The 21,882-nt window shown below is 39.9% G+C and overlaps 1 protein-coding gene across 3 annotated transcripts in view; it reads right to left on the reverse strand.

Annotated features, from left to right (window-relative positions):
* The window catches only part of DTD1 (D-aminoacyl-tRNA deacylase 1), a 204,022-nt gene extending 182,711 nt beyond the window's left edge, over positions 1–21,311 (reverse strand). For all 3 annotated transcript variants that reach the window (XM_057502692.1, XM_036892205.2, XM_036892203.2), the window contains exons 1-3: positions 21,132–21,311; positions 16,306–16,396; positions 14,389–14,624 (exon numbers count right to left, since the gene is read on the reverse strand). In XM_057502692.1, coding sequence (XP_057358675.1) covers positions 14,389–14,624; positions 16,306–16,396; positions 21,132–21,174 — 370 coding nt within the window. In that variant the 5' untranslated portion in view covers positions 21,175–21,311. The remainder of the gene's footprint in view (positions 1–14,388; positions 14,625–16,305; positions 16,397–21,131) is intronic.
* Between the last annotated feature and the right edge of the window lie 571 nt (positions 21,312–21,882).

A 21,882-nucleotide genomic window follows, 5' to 3' on the forward strand; every position in this document is an offset into this window, starting at 1 on the left:
TAAAGGAATAGAAATCAGAGAACAGGAACACAGATAAGCTAAGGCAGAGAGAGATAAAAGGATCTCCAGGAACAAAAGAATATTAAGAGAACGGTCTGACCAATCCAAACTGAACAATATTCACATTATAGGAGTATCAGAAGAAGAAGAGAGAGAAAAGGGGATATAAAGTGTATTTCAAGAAATAATTGCTGAAAACTTCCCCATAAAGGGGGAGGAGATAGTCTCTCAGACCATGGAGGCCCACAGAACTCCCTACACAAGGGACCCAGGAGGACAACACCAACACACATAATAATTAAAATGGCAAAGATCAAGGACAAGAACAGACTATGAAAGGCAGCCAGAGAGAGAAAAAAGGTCACCTGCAAAGGAAAACCCATCAGGCTATCATCAGACTTCTCAACAGAAACCTTACAGGCAAGAAGAGAATGGCATGATATTTTTAATGCAATGAAACAGAAGGGCCTTGAACCAAGAATATTGTATCCAGCATGATTATCATTTGAATATGAAGGAGAGATTAAACAATTCCCAGACAAACAAAAGTTGAGGGAATTTGCCTCCCACAAACCACCTTTACAGGATATTTTAAAGGGACTGCTCTGGAAGGAAGTACTCCTAAGGCTAAATAGATGTCCTCAGGGAAAATAACATCACAGCAAAGAAAGCAGACGAACCAAATACTAACTAAACTCAAAAAATAAAACCAACTACTCACAAAAGGAGTCAAAGGAAAGACAAAAGAGTACAGAATAAAACACCTCACATATACAGAGTGTAGGAGGAGGAATAAGAAGGGAGAGGAATAAAGAATCATCAGACTGTGTTTATAATAGCTTAATAAGAGAGTTACATTAGATGGTTAGATAGTAAAGAAGCTACCCTTGAATCTTTAGTAACCACGAATCTAAAACCTGCAATGGCAATAAGTACATATCTTTCAATAATCACCCGAAATGTAAATGGACTGGATGCACCAATCAAAAGACACAGAGTAATAGAATGGATAAAAAATCCAAGACCCGAGGGGTGGAAGATGGCGGCATGAGTAGAGCAGCGGAAATCTCCTCCCAAAACAACATATATCTATGAAAATATAACAAAGACAACCCTTCCTAGAATAAAGACCAGAGGACACAGGACAATATCCAGACCACATCCGCACCTGAGAGAACCCAGCACCTCGCGAAGGGGGTAAGATACAAGCCCCGGCCCCGCGGGAGCCGAGCGCCCCTCCCCCCAGCTCCCGGCGGGAGAAGAGCAGGCAGAGCGGGAGGGAGACGGGGCCCAGGACTGCCGAACACCCAGCCCCAGCCATCTGGGCCAGAGTGCAGGGCGCTCGATACTAGGAAAACAGGGCAGCAAGAACAGTGAGCAGGACTGGAGGCTGGGCGACAGAGGACATAAGAAAAGCGTGCGACCATTTTTTTTTTTGCTTTTTTGCTGTTTTGTTTTGGCGAGCGCTTTTTGGAAGTCTTAAAGGGATAGGGACCCCAATACTAGGGAAACAGGGCAGAAACACCGGTGAGCAGAGGCCTGAGGCTGGCACCGGAGAATAAAGAAAAACGAACGACCACCTTTTTTTTTTTTTTTTATTAAAAACTTTTTTTTTTTTTAATTAAAAATTTTTTTTTTTCTATTTTTTTTTGGTGGTCGTTGTTTTGTTTTGGCGGGTGCTTTTTGGAAGTCTTAAAGGGGCAGGGCGGGTCACTTAATCCAGAGGTAGGGAATCCGGGATCTCTGGGCACCCTAACCCCTGGGCTGCAGGGAGCCGGGAGGCCCCTTACGGAGATAAATAGCCTCCCAGCAGCTCCTGCTCCAACGGGACTCCACCATTTTGGAGTAGCTGCCCGAGCCAGGCCACGCCCACAGCAACAGCGGAGATTAACTCCATAGCAGCCCGGCAGGAAGCAGAAACCCTGTCTGCACGCAGCTGCGCAGCACAAGCCACTAGAGTTCGCTGTTCTCCCAGGAGAGGAGGGCCACAAACCAACAAGAAAGGAAGTCCTTCCAGCCATCACTCGTCCCAGTTCTGCAGACTATTCCTATCACCATGAAAAGGCAAAGCTACAGGCAGACAAAGATCACAGAGACAACACCAGAGAAGGAGACAGACCTAACCAGTCTCCCTGAAAAAGAATTCAAAATAAGAATCATAAACATGCTGACAGAGATGCAGAGAAATACGCAAGAGAAATGGCATGAAGTCCGGAAGGAGATCACAGATGCCAGAAAGGAGATTGCAGAAATGAAACAAACTCTGGAAGGGTTTATAAGCAGAATGGATAGAATGCAAGAGGCCATTGATGGAATTGAAATCAGAGAACAGGAACGCATAGAAGCTGACAGAGAGAGAGACAAAAGGATCTCCAGGAATGAAACAATATTAAGAGAACTGTGTGACCAATCCAAAAGGAAAAATATCCGTATTATAGGGGTCCCAGAAGAAGAAGAGAGAGGAAAAGAGATGGAAAGTATCTTAGAAGAAATAATTGCTGAAAACTTCCTCACACTGGGGGAGGAAGTAATCGAACAGACCACGGAAATACACAGAACCCCCAACAGAAAGGATCCAAGAAGGGCAACACCAAGACACATAATAATTAAAATGGCAAAGATCAAGGACAAGGAAAGAGTGTTAAAGGCAGCTAGAGAGAAAAAGGTCACCTATAAAGGGAAACCCATCAGGCTAACGTCAGATTTCTCAACAGAAACCCTACAGGCCAGAAGAGAATGGCATGATATATTTAATACAATGAAACAGAAGGGCCTTGAACCAAGGATACTGTATCCAGCACGACTATCATTCAAATATAACGGTGGGATTAAACAATTCCCAGACAAACAAAAGCTGAGGGAATTTGCTTTCCACAAACCACCACTACAGAACATCTTACAGGGACTGCTCTAGATGGGAGCACTCCTAGAAAGAGCACAGCACAAAACACTCAACATATGAAGAATCGAGGAGGAGGAACAAGAAGGAAGAGAAGAAAAGAATCTCCAGACAGTGTATATAACAGCTCAATAAGCGAGCTAAGTTAGGCAGTAAGATACTAAAGAGGCTAATCTTGAACCTTTGGTAACCACGAATTTAAAGCCTGCAATGGCAATAAGTACATATCTTTCAATAGTCACCCTAAATGTTAATGGGTTGAATGCACCAATCAAAAGACACAGAGTAACAGAATGGATAAAAAAGCAAGACCCATCTATATGCTGCTTACAAGAAACTCACCTCAAACCCAAAGACATGTACAGACTAAAAGTCAAGGGATGGAAAAACATATTTCAAGCAAACAACAGTGAGAAGAAAGCAGGGGTTGCAGTACTAATATCAGACAAAATAGACTTCAAAACAAAGAAAGTAACAAGAGATAAAGAAGGACACTACATAATGATAAAGGGCTCAGTCCAACAAGAGGATATAACCATTCTAAATATATATGCACCCAACACAGGAGCACCAGCATATGTGAAACAAATACTAACAGAACTAAAGGGGGATATAGACTGCAATGCATTCATTCTAGGAGACTTCAACACACCACTCACCCCAAAGGATAGATCCACTGGGCAGAAAATAAGTAAGGACACGGAAGCACTGAACAACACAGTAGAGCAGATGGACCTAATAGACATCTATAGAACTCTACATCCAAAAGCAGCAGGATATACATTCTTCTCAAGGGCACATGGAACATTCTCCAGAATAGACCACATACTAGGCCACAAAAAGAGCCTCAGAAAATTCCAAAAGATTGAAATCCTACCAACCAACTTTTCAGACCACAAAGGCATAAAACTAGAAATAAACTGTACAAAGAAAGCAAAGAGGCTCACAAACACATGGAGGCTTAACAACACGCTCCTAAATAATCAATGGATCAATGACCAAATCAAAATGGAGATCCAGCAATATATGGAAACAAATGACAACAACAACACTAAGCCCCAACTTCTGTGGGACGCAGCAAAAGCAGTCTTAAGAGGAAAGTATATAGCAATCCAAGCATATTTAAAAAAGGAAGAGCAATCCCAAATGAATGGTCTAATGTCACAATTATCGAAATTGGAAAAAGAAGAACAGATGAGGCCTAAGGTCAGCAGAAGGAGGGACATAATAAAGATCAGAGAAGAAATAAATAAAATTGAGAAGAATAAAACAATAGCAAAAATCAATGAAACCAAGAGCTGGTTCTTCGATAAAATAAACAAAATAGATAAGCCTCTAGCCAGACTTAATAAGAAGAAAAGAGAGTCAACACAAATCAACAGTATCAGAAACGAGAAAGGAAAAATCATGACGGACCCCACAGAAATGCAAAGAATTATTGGAGAATACTATGAAAACCTATATGCTAACAAGCTGGAAACCTAGGAGAAATGGACAACTTCCTAGAAAAATATAACCTTCCAAGATTGACCCAGGAAGAAACAGAAAATCTAAACAGACCAATTACCAGCAACGAAATTGAAGCAGTAATCAAAAAACTACCAAAGAACAAAACCCCCGGGCCAGATGGATTTACCACGGAATTTTATCAGACATACAGGGAAGACATAATACCCATTCTCCTTAGAATTTTCCAAAAAATAGAGGAGGAGGGGATACTCCCAAACTCATTCTATGAAGCTAACATCACCCTAATACCAAAACCAGGCAAAGACCCCACCAAAAAAGAAAACTACAGACCAATATCCCTGATGAACATAGATGCAAAAATACTCAACAAAATATTAGCAAACCGAATTCAAAAATACATAAAAAGGATCATACACCATGACCAAGTGGGATTCATCCCAGGGATGCAAGGATGGTACAACATTCGAAAGTCCATCAACATCATCCACCACATCAACAAAAAGAAAGACAAAAACCACATGATCATCTCCATAGATGCTGAAAAAGCATTTGACAAAGTTCAACATCCATTCATGTTAAAAACTCTCAGCAAAATGGGAATATAGGGCAAGTACCTCAACATAATAAAGGCCATCTATGATAAACCCACAGCCAACATTATATTGAACAGCGAGAAGCTGAAAGCATTTCCGCTGAGATCGGGAACTAGACAGGGATGCCCACTCTCTCCACTGTTACTTAACATAGTACTGGAGGTCCTAGCCACAGCAATCAGACAAAATAAAGAAATACAAGGAATCCAGATTGGTAAAGAAGAAGTTAAACTGTCACTATTTGCAGATGACATGATACTGTACATAAAAAACCCTAAAGACTCCACCCCAAAACTACTAGAACTGATATCGGAATACAGCAAAGTTGCAGGATACAAAATCAACACACAGAAATCTGTGGCTTTCCTGTATACTAACAATGAACCAACAGAAAGAGAAATCAGGAAAACAACTCCATTCACAATTGCATCAAAAAAAATAAAATACCTAGGAATAAACCTAACCAAAGAAGTGAAAGACTTATACTCTGAAAACTACAAGTCACTCTTAAGAGAAATTAAAGGGGACACTAACAGATGGAAACTCATCCCATGCTCGTGGCTAGGAAGAATTAATATCGTCAAAATGGCCATCCTACCCAAAGCAACATACAGATTTGATGCAATCCCTATGAAACTACCAGCAACATTCTTCAATGAACTGGAACAAATAATTCAAAAATTCATATGGAAACACAAAAGACCCCGAATAGCCAAAGCAATCCTGAGAAAGAAGAATAAAGTAGGGGGGATCTCACTCCCCAACTTCAAGCTCTACTATAAAGCCATAGTAATCAAGACAATTTGATACTGGCACAAGAGCAGAGCCACAGACCAATGGAACAGACTAGAGAATCCAGACATTAACCCAGACATATATGGTCAATTAATATTTGATAAAGGAGCCATGGACATACAATGGTGAGATGACAGTCTCTTCAACAGATGGTGCTGGCAAAACTGGACAGCTACATGTAGGAGAATGAAACTGGACCATTGTCTAACCCCATATACAAAAGTAAACTCAAAATGGATCAAAGACCTGAATGTAAGCCATGAAACCATTAAACTCTTGGAAGAAAACATAGGCAAAAACCTCTTAGACATAAACATGAGTGACCTCTTCTTGAACATATCTCCCCGGGCAAGGAAAACAACAGCAAAAATGAGTAAGTGGGACTATATTAAGCTGAAAAGCTTCTGTAGAGCAAAAGACACCATCAATAGAACAAGAAGGATACCTACAGTATGGGAGAATATATTTGAAAATGACACATCCGATAAAGGCTTGACATCCAGAATATATAAGGAGCTCACACGCCTCAACAAACAAAAAACAAATAACCCAATTAAAAAATGGGCAGAGGAACTGAACAGACAGTTCTCCAAAAAAGAAATACAGATGGCCAACAGACACATGAAAAGATGCTCAACATCGCTAATTATCAGAGAAATACAAATTAAAACTACAATGAGGTATCACCTCACACCAGTAAGGATGGCTGCCATCCAAAAGAAAAACAACAACAAATGTTGGCGAGGCTGTGGAGAAAGGGGAACCCTCCTACACTGCTGGTGGGAATGTAAGTTAGTTCAACCATTGTGGAAAGCAGTATGGAGGTACATCAAAATGCTCAAAACAGAGTTACCATTTGACCCAGGAATTGCACTCCTAGGAATTTACCCTAAGAACGCAGCAATCAAGTTTGAGAAAGACAGATGCACCCCTATGTTTATTGCAGCACTATTTACAATAGCCAAGAATTGGAAGCAACCTAAATGTCCATCAATAGATGACTGGATAAAGAAGATGTGGTACATATACACAATGGAATACTACTCAGCCATAAGAAAAGGGCAAATCCAATCATTTGCAGCAACATGGATGGAGCTGGAGGGTATTATGCTCAGTGAAACAAGCCAAGCGGAGAAAAAGAAATACCAAATGATTTCACTTATCTGTGGAATATAAGAACAAAGGAAAAACTGAAGGAACAAAACAGCACCAGAATCACAGAACTCAAGAATGGACTAACAGGTACCAAAGGGAAAGGGACTGGGGAGGATGGGTGGGTAGGGGGGGAGAAGTAGGGGGGTATTAAGATTAACATGCATCGGGGGGTAGGAGAAAAGGGAGGGCTGTACAACACAGAGAAGGCAAGTAGTGATTCTACAACATTTTGCTATGCTGATGGACAGTGACTGTAAAGGGGTTTATAGGGGAGACCTGGTATAGGGGAGAGCCTAGTAAACATAATATTCGTCATGTAAGTGTAGATTAGTGATACCAAAAACAAAGAAAAAAAAAAGGGCAGTTCCTGTGTGGTAACCTCCAACGAGTTCTACACAAGGGTATAAAGGGCATATAAAAGTGTAGGCAAAGGGTCTGTTTGTGTTTATACAGAGGATCAAAGCCTATTTGGGCTACCCCGAAAATGAACCAAGATACGATATGAAAAAGAACTTCCAACATCAGCACTCTCTGGAAGACTCATGCCAGAAGATGATCATCAAAAAACCCCAACAAAGATCCACGCACTGCTACAGCTGTAGATGCACTCATCCCACCAGTTCCTGGACTTGCCATGGGAATGAGGAAGGAGATATCTAAGCTGGCCTGTGCATACAGTAAAACAACAAATTTGACTGGATCTATACTGTTGGAACTCAACCAAGAATTTGGAGAAGTGCAAATTGTAGCGCTCCAAAGTCTTACAACTACAGACTATTTACTGTTAAAAGAACATATGGCATGTGAACAGTCCCTAGGAATGGGTTGTTTTAATTTGTCTGATTTCTCTCAGACTGTTCAAGTTCAGTTGGACAATATCCACCATGTCATAGATAAGTTTTCACAAATGCCTAAGGTGCCTAACTGGTTTACTTGGTTTCACTGGAGATGGCTGGTAATTACAGATATGCTTTGGTTATGTAACTATACTCCTATTATGTTAATGTGTGTGCGCAATTTAAGTAGTAACTTAAAACCTATTCATGCTGAAGTTACTCTACAAGAAGATATGCCAAAGAAATAATCAATCTTCCCATGTTTTCTTCCGCCTGCTACTTCTATAGCTTTTCTTCTTCCTTCCTAATTACAACCCTTAAATAGAATTCATGCCTCGTATCAAATTTACCGAGTATCATAATTCTTCCAAGTGGTAAAGATACCTCAAGACAAATGCTGGGCATAGAAGCCACAGGGCATAAATATGCAAAGAAGTAAAAAGCTAACCTTTTCAAACAATAAGGCTTCCCTCTCACTTACCAACTTCACATTTCCCTGTATGGCCCCGGAAGATGACTGGTTAGCCAGAGACGGGTAAGATTCCTCAAGGGAGGAACAACCTAAGACAGGCACAGTCGCAGGGGGGCCATCAGGTGAGAAATTGGGGATCAACAGAGGTGAGGCTTAGAACCTCACTCCCCCTGTTCTGAGAGAAATCTTCTGCATACGTGGATGTTTTATTGCCCTGGTCTAGCTTGGATTAACACACAGTCTACAGGCACACACCTGATCATCTACATTTGCTCTCTTACAACACTAAACTATGTTTTCTACCTTTATCTTGTATCTACCTACCACTTCAGCATTTTATTAAAAATAATAATAATAAAGAGAGAAATGTGGTATCCACATATAAATCAAGTATAAAAACCAAATGAGTATTCATATTTGAACTGACTGTTTATAGTTCATAATGCATGAGCAAAACCGAAAGTTTCTGTGATGACTGCCCTTGTACTGTTCACTATGTAACTTATTCATTATGTAAGAATTTGTTCTCCATGTAAGAACTTGTTTGTTATGCCTCAGAAGATTGGAGACTGACGAAAATTAGGCTTGGGGTGGATTAATGATTGTGCATTGAGCATTGACTCCCCTATACAGAATTTTATTGTCGTTAACAACCATTTGATCAATAAATATGAGAGATGCCTTCACAATAAAAAAAAAGAAAGGACAGACTTCCAATGGTAAAATAAGTAAGTAACCGGGATGTAATGTATAGCGTAAGGAATATAGTCAAGATATTGTAACAGCTTGGTAGGGTGATAGCTGGAACCTAGAATTATGTATATAAATGTTCTACCACTGTGTTGTACACTTGAAACTAATGTAATGTAATACTGTGCGTCAACTACCCTTCAATAAAAAATAATTATTTAAAAAAAAAAAAATCCAAGACCCATGTATGTGCTGCTTACAAGAGACCCTCACCTCAAACCAAAAGACATACGAAGACTAAAAGTCATGGGATGGAAAAAGATATTTTATGCAAGCAATAGGGAGAAAAAAGCAGGTGTTACAGTACTAATATCAGACAAAATAGACTTCAAAACAAAGAAAGTAACAAGAGATAAAGAAGGACATTACATAATGAAAAAGGGGTCAGTACAACAAAAAGATATAAACATTATAAATATATATACACCCAATACAGGAGCACCAACATATGTGAAACAAATACTAACAGAATTAAAGGAGGGAATAGAATGCAATGCATTCGTTCTAGACTTCAACACATCACTCACTCCAAAGGACAGATCAGCCAGACAGGAAAGAAGGACAGACACAAAGGCACTGAACAACACACTAGAACAGATGGACTTAACAGACATCTACATAATTCTACACCCAAAAGCATCAGGATACACATTCTTCTCAAGTGCACATGGAACATTTTCCAGAATAGACCACATACTACACCACAAAAAGAGCCTCAGTAAATTCAAAAAGATTGAAATTCTACCAACCAACTTCTCAGGCCACAAAGGCATAAAACTAGAAATAAATTGTACAAAGAAAAAAAAGCTCACAAACACATGGAGGCTTAACAACATGCGCCTAAATAATCAATGGATCAATGACCAAACTAAAACAGAGATCAAGCAATATATGTAGACAAATGACAACAACAGCACAAAGCCCCAACTTCGGTGGGACACAGTGAAGGCAGTTCTAAGAGGAAAGTATATAGCAATCCAGGCCTATTTAAAGAAGGAAGAACAATCCCAAATGAATAGTCGAAAGTCACAATTATTGAAATTGGAAAGAGAAGAATAATGAGGTCCAAAGTCAGCAGAAAGAGGGACATAATAAAGATCAGAGTAGAAATAAATAAAATTGAGAAGAAAGAAACAATAGAAAAAAAATCAATGAAACCAAGAGCTGGTCCTTTCAGAAAATAAACAAAATAGATAAGCCCCTAGCCAGACTTATTAAGAGAAAAAGAGTATCTATACACATCAACAGAATCAGAAATGAGAAGGGAAAAATCACGATGGACCCCACAGAAATACAAAAACTTATTAGAGAATACTATGAAAATCTATATGCTAACAAGCTGGAAAACATAGAAGAAATGGACAACTTCCTAGAAAAATACAACCTTCCAAGACTGACCAAGGAAGAAACAGAAAAACTAAACAGACCAATTACCAGCAAAGAAATTGAATCTGTAATCAAAAAACTATGCATGAACAAAACCCCTGGACCAGATGGATTCACCACTGAATTTTATCAGACATATAAAGAAGACATAATTCCCATTTTCCTTAAAGTTTTCCAAAAAATAGAAGAGGAGGGAATACTTCCAAACTCATACTATGAAGCTGGCATCACTCTAATACCAAAACCAGGCAAAGACCCCACCAAAAAAGAAAATTACAGACCAATATCCTTGATGAACATAGATACAAAAATACTCAACAAAATATTAGCAAACCGAATTCAAAAATACATCAAGTGGATCACCATGATCAAGTGGGATTCATCTCAGAGATGCAAAGATGGTACAACATTCGAAAATCCATCAACATGTCATCCACCACATCAATAAAAAAAGGACAAAATCCACATGATCATTTCCATAGATGCTGAAAAAGCATTTGACAAAATTCAACATCCATTCATGATAAAAACTCTCAACAAAATGGGTAGAGAGGGCAAGTAGCTCAACATAATAAAGGCCATATATGACAAACCCACAACCAACATCATACTTAACAGTGAGAAGCTGAAAACCTTTCCTCTAAGATCAGGAACAGGACAGGGAGGCCCACTCTCCCCACTGTTATTCAACATAGTACTGGAGGTCCTAGCCATGGCAATAGACAAAACAAAGAAATAAAAGGCATCCAGACTGGTAAGGAAGAAGTCAAACTGTCACTATTTGCAGATGACATGATATTGTACATGAAAAACCCTAAAGAATCCATTCCAAAACTACTAGAACAAATATCTGAATTCAGCAAAGTTTCAGGATACAAAACTAATACACAGAAGTCTGTTGCTTTCCTATACACTAATAATGAACTAGCAGAAAGAAAAATCAGGAAAACAATTCCATTCACAATTGCATCAAAAAGAATGAAATACCTAGGAATAAACCTAACCAAGGAAGTGAAAGACCTATAACCTGAAAACTACAAGACACTCTTAAGAGAAATTAAAGAGGACACTATCAAATGGAAACTCATCCCATGCTCTTGGCTAGGAAGAATTAATATCATCAAAATGGCCATCCTGCCTACAGCAATCTACAGAGTCAATGCAATCCCTATCAAATTACCAAGAGCATTCTTCAGTGAACTCGAACAAATAGTTTTAAAATTCATATGGAACCACAAAGACCCCGAATAGCGAAAGCAATCCTGAGAAGGAAGAATAAAGCAGGGGGGATCTCACTTCCCAACTTCAAGCTGTAATACAAAGCCAATTTGGTACTGGCACAAGAAGAGACCCACAGACCAGTGGAACAGAATAGAGACCCCAGATATTAACCCAAACATATACAGTCAACTAATATACGATAAAGGAGCCATGGACATACAATGGGGAAATGACAGTCTCTTCAACAGCTGGTGTTGGGAAAACTGGATAGCTACATATAAGAGAATGAAACTGGATCATTCTCTAACCCCATACACAAAAGTAAATTCGAAATGATGGATCAAAGACCTGAATGTAAGCCATGAAACTATAAAACTCTTAGGAAAAAAACATAGGCAAAAATCTCTTGGACATAAACATGAGTGACTTCTTCATGAACTTATCTCCTCACGTAAGGGAACAAAAGCAAAAATGAACAAGTGGGACTACATCAAACAGAAAAGCTTCTGTACAGCAAAGGACACCATCAATAGAACAAAAAGGCATCCTACAGTATGGGAGAATATATTCATAAATGACAGATCCGATAAAGGGTTGACATCCAAAATATATAAAGAGCTCATGCACCTCAACAGACTAAAAGCAAATAATCCAATCAAAAAATGGTCAGAGGAACTGAACAGACAGTTCTCCAAAGAAGAAATTCAGATGTCCAACAGGCACAGGTAAAGAAAAGATGCTCCACATCACTAGTCATCAGAGAAATGCAAATTAAAACCACAATGAGATATCACCTCACAGCAGTTAGGATGGTCACTATCCATAAGACAAGCAACAAATGCTGGCGAGGATGTGGAGAAAGGGGAATCCTCCAACACTGCTAGTGGGAATGTAAATTAGTTCAACCAGGAAAGCAATATGGAGATTCCTCAGAAAACGAAAAATAGAAATACCATTTGACCCAGGAATTCCACTACTAAGAATTTAGCCAAAGAAAACAAGATCCAGATTCAAAAAGACATATGCACCCCCTATGTTTATCACAGCATTATTTACAATAGCCAATATATGGAAACAACCTAAGTGTCTATCAGTAGATGAATGGATAAAGAAGATGTGGAATATATACATAATGGAATATTATTCAGCCATAAAGAAAACAAAGCCTACCATTTGCAACAACATGGATGGAGCTAGAGAGTATTATGCTCAGTGAAATAAGGCAGACAGAGAAAGACAAGTACCAAATGATTTCCCTCATTGTGGAGTATAACAATGAAGCAAAACTGAAGGGACAAAACAGCAACAGACTCACAGACTCCAAGAAGAGACTAGCAGCTACCAAAGGGGAGGGATGGGAAAAGGTGGGTGAGGAGGGAGCGGGGAGAGCATTGAGGGGTATTATAATTGGCACACATGGTTGGGGGAGTCACAGGGAAGACAGTGTAGCACAGAAAAGACAAGTAGTGATTCTGTGGCATCTTTCTATGCTGATGGACAGTGACTGCAATGGGGTGTCAGGGGGACTTGATAATACGGGTGAATGTAGGTACCACAGTGTTTTTCATGTGTCACCTTCGTAAGAGTGTATATCAATGATACCTTAATTTTAAAAAAAATTTTTAAAAAGGAAATGCCAAAGAAAGGGAGCAACAGCCCTCTTCTAACATAAGAAAGTCTGATGAGCTGACATTCCTCATGAAGGGCTTTGCTACAGTTTCATAATAGGTAATAACTTTAATTTCTTAAGGTTAAAAATAGGTCTAATAAATAAGAGGTCTGGGTTTGTTTAATCCAGAGAAAGTTAAAGTACAGGAAATACTACAGAGTTACCTATGAACAACTATGAAATGTCTCTAACAGTGTGTGATGGCAGCAAAAGGAACTGCAGTTTGATATTGAAAGAGACAATCCACTTTAGAGAGGTCTCAGCTCACACTGAGGTATATTGCCAAAGAAGGCTAAATATTTTTTTCCAATAACTTTGAAGAAAAAGGCAGAATATGATGCTATTAAATGCAATTTACCCCCAGAAACATGAAAACAGACTAGAAATGAATGGCCCTCTTAAAAAGATTCATAATTTCAGATTCATAATTCTCCTGTGAGTCAGGACTGCTATTTCAAGGCAGTTTCTAGACTACATCTTGATTAGTCAAACTTGGTTGGTATTCTTGACAATAATCAGTTAAGCAAAGATCTAAACCTATGCTGTGCAGTATGACAGCTGTTAGCCACACACAGCAACTGGGCACTTGAGATGTTGCTGGTCAAAACTGAAATGAACTACAAATATAAAGTAGACACCCAATTTAGAAGCCTTTCCTACAAAAAAAAAATAATGTAAATTATCATAACTTTTTATATTGATTACATGGTAAAATCATATTTTAGATATATTGGGTTAAATAAAATATACTTTCAAAATTAATTTCACTTGTTCCTTTTCACTTTAATATGGCCATTAGAAATTTAAAATGACATGTGGCTCACATTTGTGGCTTGCATTGTATTTCTCTGTCCAACAGGGTAGGCAACCAAAATAAAACACCACTGTATCAAACACACTTCTGAACAAATGGGTTGCTGAACATTTCAAATGTGAACAGAAGAATGAAGAAGGGTAACACTTATCAGGGCATCTGAGCACATGCACAGCAACAGCAGTGGTTGCAGCTATTATGTTGTTTTCAGTAAGAAGCATAAATAATGAACATTCTGGAAAGGAGATGTAATTGCAGGTTCTCTTCCCCCTCTGCCTGGAAATGTCCCGGAGACTCTCCTCCTGGGCTGGCTCACTCTGCTGCCTACCTTTGATGAGCTCCGGCCTGTATGTCTTGCGCAGCTGCTCCAGGAAGCTGTTGTAGAAGCTCTCTGCCTGCTCCGTGGGCATCGCCAGGTGGAAGTCAGGCTTGTTCCCCTTCAGGACGCACTGGAGGGTGAACTGGCTGACACACAGCACCTCATACTGCTTGTCCATCACACTCTTCGACCAGTGTTTCCCACCCTCATCCTCAAAAACACGCAGGTTTAAAATCTTTCGGACCCTAAAGGGTAAAACGGCAGTAAAAGCTACTTGAAGAATCACAAGCCCCGCAACACACTCCATACCCTCAAAATGTCAGCATCCTGCCAAATACATACTGGCTCCATCAGTTACAGGTGGCGTGACTTTGGGCAAGTTACTTATCTTCTCTATGCCTCAGTTTCCCCATCTATTACAGTCCTACCTCAGAGGTTTCTTCTGGTATTTCCCTTTTTTGCCAGTCCCTCTAATTCACAGCTACCTGCAGGAACTGGAGCTAAGATGACAACCACTATTATCTGCTCCCTCAAGTTGGTGGATATGTCAAAACATGCATCTAATGTTAATTATTAACCAAAGAATTCAACCTTTACACTGGGGTAAATGAGACCCTATTTTTGCAGCCTTTCTTGGAGCTATTCAAAATGAACAATTTGGCAAATACTCTGGAGAAAACTCATGGTTACTACAAATCTGCAAAAAGATCTGGGGAAAGTACTTTGACAACTATGGCACATGTTCCTCAAGCCCTAGAGGGGCTTTCCCTACATATGGGGATGGCAAAGGACAGCCACCTTGGCAAGGAAGAGAACCGGGTTAAAACTGATAGGGTGAGACTGGAGGAGCCTGGCAAAGAACTGCCTGCATCAAAGGTGAAATGTCACCATTGAGAAGCACCTTTTTGGATGATGTTGAGGACATGTTTAAGGGCTCTACCAGCAGTAACTCACTGACCCCATATGGTACTCTCTGTGGTGGACACTATTCACCACCTCCTCTCCACAGCTCAAGTTTGTCTCATGTTGAGTCATGTCTCTTAACCAAGTATTAGTTCTTTATAATGTCAGAGCCATAAGGAGACTGAGACCACTACACCACTCTGCTGCCTCTTTTGGGGACAGCTATTAAAATACCAACATCCCTGAAGTGGTACTGAACTGTCCTTATCTATCAACAGCACCTTAGCAGGAATTTCGGTTCCAAGTCTGATTTTCAACTTAATACAAAAGGGACAATTGGGCAGTGTTACACCCAAGATCTGGGCACCAAGGGGCAGAATAAATACACCCAAGCATCTGAAGTAATGTGCCCAGTAGTGCTGAGGAGGAAGGTGAACATGTGGAGGGGGTGGGCTGCCTGTACCAAGAGAGCCAGGCAAGCAGCAGCAATGACAATGTCCCCTGCCATAGTAACACCAACTTCCAGTCAGGTAGCCTAGATTCTACGTCAGATTCAGACTTTTTGCTAAGCATATGTACATGACCTTTTAAGGAATGTAATCTCTCTGAGCTCCAGAGCCTTTTGTGTGCAATGAGCAACTAGGCATTGTAAAATGTGTAAACAGTGCCCAGATCATACTGCTCAAATTAAAAACAGAAAATCATTCATAAGAAAAGAGGTTTGGTTTCCGCATCAAGAAAATGGTTCATGGATATAGTAGCACATAGGGATGGAGGCTAATTGGGCTCCCACTCTGTTGCTGACTTAGTGGGTGACATTGGACAGAGTACTCTTCCTTGTTGTCCTAATCTGAAACATGGAGATAACCATATTACATCGAATGGGACATGGAATAAAAGTGACAGATGCTCACTTTATAGGAACAAAGTACTATGAAAGTTCCCAATACACATATAACTCAGAGAGAGAGAACAACTGCATACACCATTCAAATAGCAATGACTTAGAAATCCACATCTTACATGTGCTCCAATTCCTTCTGTGTATCTTCCAGAGAAACACCCAGCAACACACAGATGCCCCGTCCAATGGCACTTATCTGCTCTCCTCCAACTAGACAGGAAAAAAAAGGGAAAAAAGACTCAGAACCAAACAGGTGTCATGAAGTACTTTTAAGCAACCACAAGAATGTTTAAAACACCACACATACTTCTTACAATTTCTTTGACAAAGTTAGCAGGTATTCAAAAATGAAAGGAGTTACAGAAATGCAGTAAGACTATTATAATTTATGTGCATTCTGATTTTATATCTGGAAGGAATGAGTGAAGTGAAAAACTATTAAGCAGGATTTTAGAGCCACATTTCCATCTGCATTACCTTGCCTAGACACCTCAGACTTTGTGATAGAGTTTGTCCATCTGTAAAACCAGAACAGTTTTCCTGCCCAGAGAATTCAGCTCAGCTATATTAATTCTCAGAGATGCCTGCTTTTTGTGGAAATCAGCAAATCTGATAATACAACATAGAGCACAAAATAGAAAACATGTCATAGAAAACAAAGAAATGATTTTCCTACTTATTACAGAGGAGATATATATATAAACCATGGTTTAAAAGTTAATCTTCAAGTCAGCAAACTTCCATATTTTCCAGTTAGTACTAAGGTACATTCATTCTAAGCCAATGAATCTCCAAGCCTTTTTCAGTCATGTACCTCATTCATTTAAAGAAAAAAAAAAAAGATCTCTTTTTTAGGAACAACAGATTTCTTGAGATGAGTTACACTTACTAGTCTTTACGTTCAGCGTAAGATGCACAAATATTTCTCCTTTTTAAATACACTTCCTTCATGCTGAAATTTTTTGAGTCAACATGCTTTTGTTATTCTTCATAACAGGATTCCTAAGAGAATCCTAGACATGTTCTCTAGACATCTAGACATGTTCTCTTCACTTCACCTTTGACTCAGAAATTGTTCTCTATTTCATCCCAAGGAAACAGTGGAGAGATGCATACAAAGAGTTATGTATCAGGATGCTCAAGTTACAACCTTGTTACAAAAATAAAAATTGGAAAAATCTAACTCACCAAAATATAAAAATCTCTGAGCATATATCACATTATAAATACTTGTGCATGTATTATAGTCAAAAGAATGCTCTATTAGACAAAATCTCAGTGCTGCACAGCACTTAGGCCAAGATTCATTGTTATGATGGTGACTCTAAATCCATATTTCAAATATTAGTTTTCAGAATTTTCAACTTTTTAGCCAACTTTTTGCCAAACCTCATAAGATTACTGATGTTTTGTTATTTTATCATGAACTGACCTAATGTTCCAATCAGGAAAAGGGTTAACCCTGCCATTTTCTTGTTGTTTGCTTCTGCTGGATAGTATCTATAAATATACCTGACAAGGCATCATAGACTGTATCATATTGCAGTATCTCCCTAGCTAAGGAAAGAATGAGAAACCTCCCTCCTCCTTCAGGTATCTGACAAGAAACCACCTGGTATTCAGACCCATTCCTGAAATATATCAGGAAAGCTTATTTCTTTTATTTTTATAAAGAACAAATAATTTTAACATTTTCTTCTGCACTGCTTTTCTTATAATGGACTATAAGTGATTTCCTGTCCTGTGAGCCATTAACTAAAAAGCTGAAACTGAAATAATCTGTCCTGACACAAGCAGTAAACAACTGGAATTGTCAGCTCATGTGTTGTTTTAGAAAAAAGCCTTTGGCTTCATTTGTTCTTTAAATAAATCAGTATTATTTTCTTACAATGTCAACATACATTTAAAATTTTCCCCAAAGTATGTTCTAAAAGCTTAAAAAATAATGATCATTAGCTATATCCACCATTACAGTCATACACATGCATTAGAGAAAATCTGGAAAATATAAAAAACAGGGAGGAAAAAAGAACACCCACAGACAAGCACCTCAATATTTTATTTCCTTATGCTATTTTCTCTATTCTTAGGTTTTACTGCCTATTTGCTCTTGATTACTATAACAGCATCATATAAATTGTTGTATCTCATCTTTTCTTCTAACATTGCATAAGGATTTTTCCATTACAAGCTTTTCCTAAACATCTCTTACACTTGCCTCCCATCAAACAGAATAGTTGCATTCCATGCAATAAGCTATCTCACCTAGCTTGATATATCACTTGGTTCAAAAACTTCATTTTATTAACACTGTAGTGGAAATCTTTGTACACTAAGACTTTTTTTAAAATAGACTTTACATTTCAGAGGACTTTTAGGTTCAGAGCAAAATTGAGCAGAAAATACAGACTCCTCATATTCCCACTAACCCAACACACATGCACAGCCTCCCCATTATCAACATCTCCTAACACAGGGGCACATTTGTTACAACTGATGAACCTATACTGACATATCACTCAAAATCCATAGTGTACATTAGGGTTCACTTTCATTCCTGGTGTTATGTACACTTGTCCAAACCCGTAACACAGCAGAGATTTGGACAAATGTATAATGACATGTATCCACAACTTACAGTATCATACAGAATAGTTCCACAGCCCTAAAAATCCTCTGTGCTCTGCCTATTCATCCCTCTGAAGCTTTCTATAAAGATTACCTTCTTGGAATAGATTCTCAAAAGTAGACTATTTCAAGTGATTCAAATCACTATTTGAAGAGTTTCAACATTTTTATAATGTACTATTATTGTCTTAATAAGAAACAAATTACATCCCCATACCTGTATGTTACAGTTTGCTCTCTTCTTTTGGAGTTCAGCCCCTCCGCCAGGGACAAGTAGGAGAATCAGGAGGTTCAATAGGATATTTTGTTACAGACAAATGAATTCCCAAGAGAAAAAAAACTTGAGAATCAGCATTTTAGATGAAAGATCACAGGGCTAGAAAAGACCTGGATATTTGGTCAATTTCTCCATGTATACTTGCGTCACTCAAAACCTAGACCTCTTCAAGAATTCATAACCCCTCAAATTAATCCCTTCAGTCCTCTTCCCAACATTCTGTGATTCTATTCAGCTTTCACCTGCTGAAACTGAGTGATGGGACATGGGGTTATTGTACTATTCCACCTGTATAACATGAGGAAGTTTCAAATGTTCCATAATAAGGCTTTTGAAATTAGATTATCACAATAACCATGCTAAGGCATCAAAATGTGCCAGACCAATCTCATAAAGTCAGTCTGTCACATTAGATGTGACTCCTAATATTCTACTCTGCCCCAACCACAAAATCAGAAGTGACATTTGAGAACCCCTGAAATAAAATGTCATTCACGTATAGCCACATTTTAGAGGCCAATCACATTCTAAGGAATCAGAAAAATCTCTTGCCATTACGATTCAACTAGAAGGCCTGGCTAACTTGAAGTTCCCTCCAGTACTGAGACAGAATACCATTTTATTAACAACTTCCCACAATTAACACTCTCATCTTTTGTGAAAAAAGATTTTTTATAAAAAGCATACAATTTAAACAGTAAATGCACAACACAAACAACTCAGCAAATTTCAGAATACTTTCAGTCATCTCACAGAATGTTTTCAACATTCCCCATCAGCAGAATGCAGAGTTCAGGAGATTGAAACTAAAATTCTCCAGAGTTGACTCACTGTTGGTGATGACCACACAGAGCCAACTGCAAGATTCTTCTCAAAAAAAGCAAAAATATCTTCATCTACAAATTTTCCCAGTTTTAGTGAACTTAAAATAGTAACTGAAATGCTAAAAACACCATTGTTTTAAAAAATTCCATAAATCCCAATGCTATGCTATTCCCTCCAACTCCTTAACGGTATCCAAAGCCAGTTAACGGAACAGCTTAAAAATCATGAGGCAAGATTGAAAAGTAGAACCTCAGATCTAAAATATATGGTTATGCTGGGGTTGGTTGTTTTCTCAGGGGCTTTTGTTTTTAAATGTATACTTTTGTGCACACAAGAACATACATTTATACATTTAGTGTGGACTGGCTTGAAGAAAAGGTTATCTGGAATTACTTGGGCTGAAACAATATTATAATTCTGCCAATAAAAACAGAAAAGACTAGAAGACAATTCTAAAATTAGTCAATCTAAATTTTTTAATACATCTTTATTATCTTGGTTTGAGTTTTTAAAACGACTACCTTATACACATTAATCATCTGGACCCCTGATGATCAAACTAGACTAGTGATCAAGTGATGACTAATGGCTGAGCCACAAGAAAGTGATGGAAAAGAGCAATATCTCATCCTGAATTGTTTAGATTCTGACTCCATCCCTGCAGGATTCGGCAGTGAGAAAGGGGCGTCCGGGTTCGCTGGTCACGTGGGTGTTCGCAACTGTCAGAACTCATCCATATGAACGACTCTTCACTTTGTGCTTTTTATTAGGAGTCAAGCTCCATAGAAACTGGGCATGTAGGAAACGGGCAAAAAGGGCAAATTTGAAAGAAAGCGTTGAAAAGGGGGAGCTCCTGCTCTGGAAATGTTTGTGCAACATTCCACTGAAGAACGGGTCATAGGATGCTCGAAGGTTCTGCCGCCCTGTACTCAGGACAAAAAAAAAAAAATGAGGATGTTAATAAGAAGGCGTGTTTATCGTGAATTCAAAGTGGAGATCCTGAAACCAGGGCTGCGCCGGGGCCCGCTAGGCACGTGGACGGCGCTCTGCGGACGCGTCGCGCCAGGAGCCGGCCTGGGGACTCAGGGTTGCTGGGCCGGGCTCGCGCAGGAGCCCCGGGAACGACGCAGGAACCCTCGCAGGATGGCCAGGGACTGCCCGGCACGGGGTCAGGGGCAGCTCCCTCGGCCCCGCCCCGCCCCTCTCCCGACTGACCTGTGACGCTAGCCCGGGTGACGCGCTGCACCACGGCCTTCATGGCGGCGGCTGGGGCGAACGGGCGGTGCCGCGCTGCTTCCGGCCTCGCGACTCTGTGGGCGGCTCAGCAGCCGGCGCCCTCTGCGGCGACACCAGGAAGCGCGGCGGCCGCGAGTCCGACCAGGTTACCGACAGCCCGCCCACGTCGGCCACACCCGCCCATAGGTTGGTCACGCCCACGTCAGTTACGCCCACCTGCGGCCTAACTGTAGCTGCGCCTGCCCGACGATAGGCTCCGCCCGACCGACCGTAGGCCCCGCCCTATTTGGGTTACGCCCCTTCCCGGTTACGCCCCCCGTCCCACCCAGAGCCGGATCCCAATAGAACCCTCGGATCGGACGACCCCCGGCCAGCCTCAACTCCGCCCAGACCGCCGTTTCCGCCCCGGGGTCTTCTCACATCCCCGGTTTAAGAGCCAGCTATCCCTAACTCCCACTTTTGTCCTTTTAATTGTGTTCTAGTTTCCACTTTTCCACGTCTGATCCTCCTAGATTATTTTTCCTCATCTTCCTGCCTCAGTGGCATCTCAGAAACCCTTAGAATAGGATCTGCTGCCTGAAATAGCCATTTACCTATTTAAGTATTCATTTGACTTAGCCATGCCGCAGTTATGCAGATACGATTTTGTAATTCTAATTCCTCCTGTACTTCGCCAACCCACCCTACCCCTCTGGGCTGTTAGAAGATTTAAATGAAATAAGCTATGTAA

This window comes from Manis pentadactyla, chromosome 5 (assembly GCF_030020395.1).
Source record: "Manis pentadactyla isolate mManPen7 chromosome 5, mManPen7.hap1, whole genome shotgun sequence".
Lineage (NCBI taxonomy): Eukaryota > Metazoa > Chordata > Mammalia > Pholidota > Manidae > Manis > Manis pentadactyla.